The sequence below is a fragment of the Muntiacus reevesi genome, chromosome 5 (genome assembly GCF_963930625.1).
Source record: "Muntiacus reevesi chromosome 5, mMunRee1.1, whole genome shotgun sequence".
Lineage (NCBI taxonomy): Eukaryota > Metazoa > Chordata > Mammalia > Artiodactyla > Cervidae > Muntiacus > Muntiacus reevesi.
In genome coordinates, this window is record NC_089253.1 from 41316780 (window position 1) to 41326001 (window position 9222).

The 9222-nt window shown below is 55.7% G+C and overlaps 1 protein-coding gene across 1 annotated transcript; it reads left to right on the forward strand.

The window, feature by feature from the left end:
- The first annotated feature begins 2851 nt into the window (after window positions 1-2851).
- Window positions 2852-9017, forward strand: CDC42EP2 (CDC42 effector protein 2). The gene is made up of 2 exons (XM_065937712.1): window positions 2852-3239; window positions 7587-9017. Exon 2 carries the CDS (start codon window positions 7880-7882, stop codon window positions 8510-8512), a length of 633 nt encoding a protein of 210 aa, XP_065793784.1. The 5' UTR covers window positions 2852-3239; window positions 7587-7879; the 3' UTR covers window positions 8513-9017.
- Window positions 9018-9222: the final 205 nt, after the last annotated feature.

Genomic DNA, 9222 nt, shown 5'->3' on the forward strand with positions numbered 1-9222 from the left:
AGTGCTCTGTCATCCCCAGTGCTTGTCAGTTGCCCTCCCCCATATACCAGAACTTCTCCAAAGAGCTCCGGAGTTGCTTCCTGGCTTTGAGTGGCCTTGGATAAGGGTCTTTGCCTCTCCAAGCTTTCGTCCCTGTAATTTTGTTTTGTCACCAGCCCTGAATGGAGCTCCTGACCTCTCCCAAGTCCCTTCCCCCAAAAGAGGATGCTCACTGATGGGCAGAGAGTGGGGACCGCGTCTCAAGCCTTATTCCCACAGGCTCAGAGGAGTCATTAACAGAGTCAGCTCTTCATCATTAGACTCATTCCAAGTCAGGTGGCAAGGCCATCCGCCATCCCCCAAAGCTCCAGTTATAATGTTTCCATGAAACTCCCGCCTGCAGGGACTGTGTGTTCCCATCAACAAAATAAGCCCAAGTCCCTTATCTTGTTTGGGACTCATGGAACTCCACTTTTACAGGCAAGGAGGCTCAGAAAGGGATTGTCCTTTCTTTGTGACCACAGAGCAAGTTGGCAGCACAGCCAACTTAGAACCTGGGTCTGTAGCTCAGAGACAGTGCTCAGGGCTGGGCATCGAGCTGTCCCCTCAACCTGGTTGCTTTGTAGGAATGAGGGGAGGGCAGGGGTGACAATGGCTGGGTGGGAAGCCTGAACGGGGAGGAGGATCCAGAGCCAGCAGGTCTTGCCTTTTCAGCCTAAGTAGATCACTGTTAGTGCCCTGAGTTTCAGTTTTCACTTCTATAAAGGGGGATAGTGATGCTGGCTCTGTCCATCTCACTGGCTCTCGGAGGATTTGAGGAGCTCAAGGGCAAAAGGCACTGGGGAAAGGGCATAGGCCGGCCTGGGTGGGTTGTTGGCTGACAAAGCCTGGTTGGTAGGAAGGGGGAAGGTACAACACTTACCCACCCACACCACAACTTGGCCTAGGGCCCCCTTCCTGCACTGTCCAGGCCTCAGCTTTCCTCTGAGCCACTAGGCCAGTCCTGGCAGAATCCACCTAACTGATGCTCCTTGGGGAGTTGAAGGAGCGGCCAGGAAGGCTCAAGATTAAAAGTTGAAACTTCCCTGCATTTGTTTTCTATTGCTGCTGTAGCAAATCGCCACTAACGTGGGGGCTTTGTTGTTCAGTCGCTCAGTCCTGTCCGACTCTTTGGGACTCCATGGACTGCAGCATGCCAGCCTCCCTATCCTTCACCAACACCCAGAGCTTGCTCAAACTCATATCCATTGAACTGCTGATGCCATCCAACCATCTCACCCTCTGTCATCCCCTTCTCCTCCTGCCTTCAATCTTTCCCAGCATCAGGGTCTTTTTCAATGAGTTGTCTCTTGGCATCAGGTGGCCAAAGTATTGGAGCTTCAGCTTCAGCATCAGTCCTTCCAATGAATATGCAGTACCGATTTCCTTTAGGATTGACTGGTTTGATCTCCTTGCAGTCCAAGGGACTCTCAAGAGTCTTGTCCAGCACCACAGTTCAAAGGCATCAATTCTTCTGTGCTCAGCCTTTTTTTATTGTCCAGCTCTCACAACCATAACTTGGGGGCTTAAAACAACACAAATTTATAAACTTCCAGTCCCATTGGTGAGAAGTTCCAACATGGGTCTAAAATCAAGCTCAGTGGGCTGTGTTTATTCTGGATGCTCTAGGGGATGACCCTTTTCCTTGTTTTTTCCAGCTTCTAGAGGCTGCCTGCTTATGGCCCCTTCCTCCATCTTCCTAAGCAGCAGCACAGCATTTTTGCACCATCACATCTCTTTTTCTGACACTCCAGTCTCCCTCTTCCACTTTAAGGACCAGCAATAATTATTGTGCTGGACCCACCCAGATAATTCGGATAATCTCTCTGATTTTTTGTTTTGTTTTTTAAAAGCACAACACAATTTTTAAAAATTTATTTATTTGTGTTGGGTCTTACTTTCCTCACATGGGATATTTTCGTTGCAGCACAAGGGCTCTCTAGTTGAGGGTGCATGGGCTTAGTTTCTCCGCTGCACGTGGGATCTTAGTTCCCTACCCAAGTGTAGAACCCATGTCCCCTGCATTGTAGGGTGGCTTCTTAACCAATGGACCACCAGGGAAGTCCCAATCTCTCTGTTTTAAAGTCAGTTGATTAGTAACTGTAATTCCATTGGCAAACTTAATTGTTCTTTGCGATGTAAGAAAATACATTCACAGGTTCCCCCTCTTTAGGGGGAGCCATTACTCTGCCTACTGGATTCTGCTTCTCCCCATCCTTCCCTCCCTCCTGGCTTAGCTGACCTTCACCTCCACCCTCAGCATCCTTCCCTCCTTCAGGATGCCTTCCTGACCCCTCTCCTTGAGGCCCTCCCACATCTACAGTATGGAAGCTTCTGTCGTCTTGGTCACATTGTACTGTCACAGATGTCAGGTCCCCCTTACCTCATTACCATCCACCCTCTGCAGGGTCTGTTTTCAGTAAATGTTTCTTCTACTGAATGAATGAATGAACCCACCAACCAACCAATCAATAACCCTCCTGGTCACCGTCATCCGCGAGCCCCAGGACCTCACCCTGCCGCCGCTCAGGCCCCACCCAACGTTGTAAAGAGTCTGAGTACCAGTCCCACCCCCACCCCGGAAGCCACCTAGTCTGAAGATAAATACGGTAAATACGGGTGTGGCCCGGCCACTCATCCCGCGCACACCCCCAAAGCCCTATTTTCTAGGGGACGGCAAACTCCTGAAAGCTCTCGGAAGTCTGTAATATATTGACGTAAGCGCCTCCGAGGCCTCATTCATTTCCTCAGCAATTACTCAATACTTTTATGGCGATGCCCTCCAGGGAGGGAACCCTCCCGGGACACTCCTCTTCTGAATTCTAAGAATTCGGTCTTCCGGCTACCTCCCACCTCGGCCCTCCTAGAACCGAGAGTTTGGGCTCTGACGGACATAGCCGGAGTTCGCGGAGTCCAGCCCCATCACCCGACGCGGCCTGGCCCGCAGCTGCCCCAGCTCGGACTGGACCCCGCGCCCCCGCGGCTGCTGGATCCCTGCGCTGCGCCTCGGAAGACTGAGTCCAAGCGGGCCCGCGAGTGGGGCGAGGCTGTGGGCGTGGCCTAGATGGGACGGCCCCGGCATTGGCTCTACGGGCAGGGGGCGGGGCCTCAGGGGCCACAGTCTTCCCTGTAAGTTCACAGCTCAGGTCTATCCCACCGCCTCGAGGTCTAGCTCCTGCGCTTTCGCCTCTCTCTGGTCAGCCGCCTAAACGCGCGTCAAGGTGAGTTCAGGCCCGGACTCTGCAGCCAGACCGCGGCTCCTAGGGGGGCAGGGGGTGGGGTGTCCCTCGAGAGGCCCATCCTTAAAGCGCCTCATCCCCGATCGCGCCTCGGTCCCCAACTTATCTCTACGTAGGTCCTTTCTGCCGTGAGATGCACGGCATTTCTCACCCGCGCCTCGGTCCCGGCGGCCACGCCCGCGTTCCTCTCGGCCTGCGGGGCGCCGCGCATCCCGAACCCGAATTCCCGGTCCAGCCCTCCATGCTGCGCCGCCCCACCCCCGGGACCCGGCAGTGCCCTCCTGCCTTTCAGCGCCCTCGCCCGGACCCGGGGTCGTATTTTTAGTCGATGGTGAGGTGTCCTCCTATCTTTAGCCGTGGCCGCGAGTGTCCTGAAACGGATCCGGACGGGGCTGGGCTGCGCTCGGGCAGAGGGCGGGGAGGGGGTCGGCGCCAGAACCCGAGCTGGGCCTGAATAGCGGGGCCCGCGGGAGCCACGGGGCGGGAGCCGCACGCCGAACTCTGGCCCTGCGCCGAGCGGACACTCGGACATCGCCTGGGCCGGAAAACACAGGGGAGGCTCCTCCCTGAAGTTGGATACCGGGCAGGGTCTCCGATCGCTCCCTCTTCCCCCGATTGTCTGGTTGTGTGCCCACAATCCTCCAAGGAAAGAAGATCCTGCAGACAGTCCGCACCTGGTACGCAAACGTGCGTGCCTCTCCTTGGGAGGCGCCCGCCTAGAACTGTAGATTCGCTGGAGACCCCGGCGCTTGCAGGACCCCTCCGGGACGAGGGGCGGTAGAGGGAGAGCGCGCGCCACCTGGTGGCCACGGAACCGAGCGCCGCTCTGCAGAGGGAAGCTGGGAGACCCCCGTGGCCAGCGAGGGCGCCTGTACCGGGGGACCCCTCCACCCAGGGGCTGCTCTTTTTCGGTCTTGTCTGGAGCACTGTCCCCGGAGAACCAGAATGCTTGAGGAAGTCCCTAGAGCTATTTGTTGAATAAATGTCGGCGCTGACAGTGACCCACTAACCCCCTCTTACATCCACACTCTCTCTAACTTCCAGTAACTCCCTCATAATGGCCTTGTTGTCAACCCATTTCATGGATGAGGAAGGTGAGGCCAGAGAGAAAAGATGTTTTCCAGGTAGCAATGGGTTCAAGGTTAGGAGCCTGACTTTGGAACACCCCTGGTGGGGAGTGGCCTAGTATTCCTTGTGAGGAGGGGGCTCTGCCTCCAAGAAGTCATTTTCTCTAAAGGAGGCCCTTGGCACCTTCCAGAGCAGGCCCACAGAGCTGGGATGGCTCCTACTGCTCCTCCCAAAGCTGCAGGGTGCAGCCCAGCCCAGCCCCTAGAGCCTTGTCCTGATGGATAGCTCACTCTCATATATCTGGACACTTCACATTGAGAGATGGAAGCAGCCAAGAGGTAGGACTTAACTGGAGGAGGCCTGGGGACCTGGCAGCCCCAGCCCAGGTGGATCCCTCTTGCTCTCCAGGCAGTGCACATATTTTGGCACGGCCCATTGTATCAGAGCCACTGGAACCCAGCTGGGTAGCAGCGCCCGCTCTTCCTCTTACTAGCTGGGTGACCTCGGCAAAGTTGCTTGATGTCTCTGAGATTCAGCTTCTGCCTCTGGATGACACTGTTGTGCCTCAGAGGTTAAAATGGGAGCCATGCAAGGCTAGCTGGAGCCTGGGGTCTTGGAGTTGCCAAATCTGAATATTTGGGGCCTGATGGCTGCAGTTTCCAGCTCTCCCCGGTGGTTGAAACTGGCCCAACCCTTCCCCCCAGCCTCAGTTCTCCTCACATCTGGAATTGGGTGGGTACATCTGGCTTAGAGCGCAAGAGCTGTCAGGGACGCCGGATCTGTTGTGGAAACACTCAGGCTGTCTTGGCGCCCCTGTATGATGGAGGGCGGGGGGAGAGGGGAGGTCTGGCCCAAGTTCTGGGCAGATCCCACCAGTTGGCCTCCTTCTCCATGAGTGAAAAGGAAGGAAAACTATCCCAGGATTTCTCGCCTGCCAAGGGGACAGATAGGATATATGTCAGCATGCCTCCAGACCTAGCATGGTGGGCACAGATAAATGTCTTCTAGTTAAATGAGTGATGGGAGTCCAGGATTTCAGAGCACCTCCTGCCTCCCTCCCCTTCCCCCCCAGCTCCTTCCAAGCTTAGCTGGAATTCTGCCACCGCAGAGTCATTCCTTTGTTTCCTGTTAAGCTGCAGGTGCTCCGGGAGGGGCAAGAAGTCCGGTCTCTGTGGCTCAGCACCACTGACCCGAGCTGTCCGGTCCTGGGGTGGGGTTTCCTGAGTAAGGGCCTGGCTGGGGGGAGGGCTGTCGTTGGGATTCTGCCTCTCCTGCATCCTCCTTCCTCCTTCCTGCTCCCTCCTGCCAGCCCCCTCCATCTTCTCTCACGCTGCTCCCCAGGCTGAATGCAGCAGAGGGAACTTCCCTGGTGGTCCAGTGGCTAAGACTCCATGCTCCCAATACAGGGATCCTGGGTTCGATCCCTGGTCAGGGAACTAAAAGATCCCACGTGCCACAAGTAAGAGTTTGCTTACTGCAACTAAATACCCAAATGCAACAACTAAGACCCAGCACAGTCAGATAAATAAATAAATATATTTTTTAAAAAAGATGAAGAAGAAGAATGGGGCAGAAGAACTGGCAGAGGCTGCTTGACCCTTCCCCAGCATTTCCCACCTGCTCAGCCCCTGTTGGCCCCAGGAGGTTGCACTCACGTGGTCACCCATTGGGCGACCTTGGATAAGTTTCTTTGCCTTTCATGCTGGTTCTACACATCAGGCCAGTCCCCTGCTGCGGGAACTAGAGGGAGTGCTTGTTTCACTTCCTTTTTCTGTTAAACCTGAATGACATCCCTCCAGAGTGTATTTATTTTTTCCACCTTAAAAATATGTTTATTCTGACTACATGAATAATATGTGCTCATAAATAATACATGCTTCTTATTAAGAATTTGAGCTTATAGAAGTATGAACAAGAAAGGGGAAGTCACCTGAAATTCTACCATCTTGAGAGAACTACCGTCAACATTTGGCAGCCATCCTTTCATACTTAGCTTACTTATATCATTTTTTAGTAATGAGACCTGATATCAAAGATAATTTTTACTGAGGACAACTTTCCTCCCATGTCACAGACCCCACACTCTATCCCTGCCCCCCCCCTCCCGTAGGCAGCCCCTATGCCAACCTAGTGCCAGCCTTCTATATTATTTCCTGCTCCGATATAAGATATAATCCTATGCAGACCTGTATGTGTAGGTACACATACAGGCATGTATGGGGAGTGGGGAGCGGAACTGCTTTCAACAAATGGAATCTTCTAGACTACATTTTTGCATTTTGCTTCTCTCATTTTGCAATGCCTTATGGGAATCCCTCCAAAATGTCTGATAACTCTAATTTTATTTATTTATTTGGCCATGTCATGTGGCTTGCAGGATCTTAACTCTCCAATGAGGGACTGAACCCGGACCTACAGCAGTGAAAGCTGTGAGTCCTAACCACTGGACCACTATGAAATTCCCTGAGAGCTCTCATTTTAAATGGGAATGAAAGGAGAGAGTTTGTGATGATTGAATAAGATGGGTTTGCAAAGAACTCAACAAAATCCCAGGCATGGAGCAGAGCCTCCACTCCCCAACTATTTATATCCCCCACTCCCTCTTCCCCTTAGCTGCTGGGACAGAAAGGAGGGGCAGAAACTACAGTAGACTCAGTTCCTGCCCATGAGGAACTCCTAACCTGGAGGAGAAGAAAAGGGAAGCTCTGAGCAAGCATCTCCCTTCCAGGTGGGATGTGATTGGGCCAAACCGATGCTCCTTTCTTTGGCTGGGTGGGCTGAACACCTGCTGTGCATCCAGTCCTGGGCCCAGCCTAGGTGGGTGAGACAGAGGTCACAATACCTCCATCCTCGGTCAAGTCAGGAGCTGAGACAAATCTGAGACAAGCGCCCCCCTCTGCTCCCCCACGCCCCCACCCCCGATGACTTGCAACTGGTCATGTCTTGGGCACAATTGAGTGCAGACGATGAAGATGAGCAGAGCTGCGGACTCAGAGCAGGAGACCGGAACCAAGGCTGTGTATGTGACTTCAGGCCCATCACGCAGGGTACCCACTCAGAGGGAGGGGCTTGGCGCTTGGGATCCAGGCCTTGGGATCACAGGCAGTGAGTCTGTGGAGGAACACAGGATCTTGCCAGGAGGGCTCCCCACAGGAGTACGGCCCTGCGTGGGCTTCTGAAGCTCCCGAAGGGCACCCGGAAACCAGACAGGTGCCTCTGCCTTTGTCCTTCTATCTCTTACACATATCCTTCGTGTTTCAGCTCCTCAGCCCGGACCGGAAAGAATCTCTCAAGGACAAGCCAGAGAGCATTGCTGACTACCAGCTCTGCGCCTGCCTGCTTCCGGTTTTCAGAAGCGTTTTCAACCTTCTCGGGAGAAAGTGATTTTGGTCATCTCGACCCTCTGACTTCACTGATCGTTTCTTAGCCCTTTGGCACGTGTTTGGTGTCTGGACACCTCTCTCCGGGTGTTTGTGGTGGACAGGGGTGAGAGGAGACCGCAGAGGGCGCGGTCCTGCAAGCGGCCGGTCCCGGTCCCCGGGGGTGAGGTCGCCATGTCCACCAAGGTGCCCATCTATCTGAAGCGCGGCAGCCGCAAGGGCAAGAAGGAGAAGCTGCGGGACCTGTTGTCCTCGGACATGATCAGCCCGCCGCTGGGGGACTTCCGCCACACCATCCACATCGGCAGCGGAGGTGGCAACGACACGTTCGGTGACATCTCCTTCCTGCAGGGCAAGTTCCACCTCCTGCCGGGGACGGGGGTGGACGAGACCCAGGAGGACAGCGGCTTCGAGATGCCCTTCCAGTTCACGCGCACGGCCACGCTGTGCGGGCGGGAGCTCCCGGATGGGCCGTCCCCTCTGCTCAAGAACGCCATCTCCCTGCCGGTCATCGGCGGGCCCCAGGCACTCACCCTGCCCGCCGCCCAGGCCCCACCCAAGCCCCCTCGCTTGCACCTGGAGACCCCGCAGCCCTCCCCGCAGGAGGCGGGGACTGTGGACGTGTGGAGAATCCCAGAGGCTGGCGCCGCCCACAGCGGGCTGACCCCCGAGTCCGGGGCGGAGGAGCCCTTCCTGTCCCACGCCAGCTCCCTGCTGTCCCTGCACGTGGACCTGGGGCCTTCCATCCTGGACGACGTCCTCCAGATCATGGACCAAGACCTGGGCCACCTGCAGATCCCCACATAGGACCCGAGAGCGGCTAGTGGGGCGAATGCCGCGGAGGCAGGGGATGGACACCAACCCTGGTCTAGGACTCGGGGTCCCCGGGTCCCACCTGTGTGGTTGCTGGCCAGTGATTTCTCACTTTGAGCCTTTGGCTCCCTCCCTCCCACTCCCTCCACGTGGACACGGTGGCCTCTTTGCTTCCCCCTAAGCCTCACAAGGACACGTGCCGACGTCAGCCCAAGCGCCCCATGCGTCTCGGGCCACCTGGACCCCCACCGCCAAATGCTCCTCAGACCCCTCAGACGAAGGCTCTGCTGAAATGGACTCCACATTTCACCCGCCTCTAACTCAGCCTCGATGACACCCTGATGGGAGGGGGGCCGGGGAAGAGGCGGGGCACAGCCAACTGGACCTTTGGCTCCATGCTGTGGACTGGGAACGTGGTGTCAGTGACCGGTGTCCCTCCGCCCCACCCCTCCCACGTGACCAGGGGATTCTAGTTGCAATAAAACTTGCTGCTCTGGTACTTCTGCTCCCGGTACTCTGTTCTAGGCCCCTCCTCAAGACAGGCCAGGCTCTAGGAGCTGTGGGCTCACTCACTGCAGCCCTAGAGGGCTTTATACGGTGGGATGGAGTTGGGGGAAGACCTGCCTTCTGGAAGAAACTGTGGCATTCTAAGCCCATAGTGAGAGTGAAGCTGGAATAAACCAAGTGCCAACTGGGGATATTCT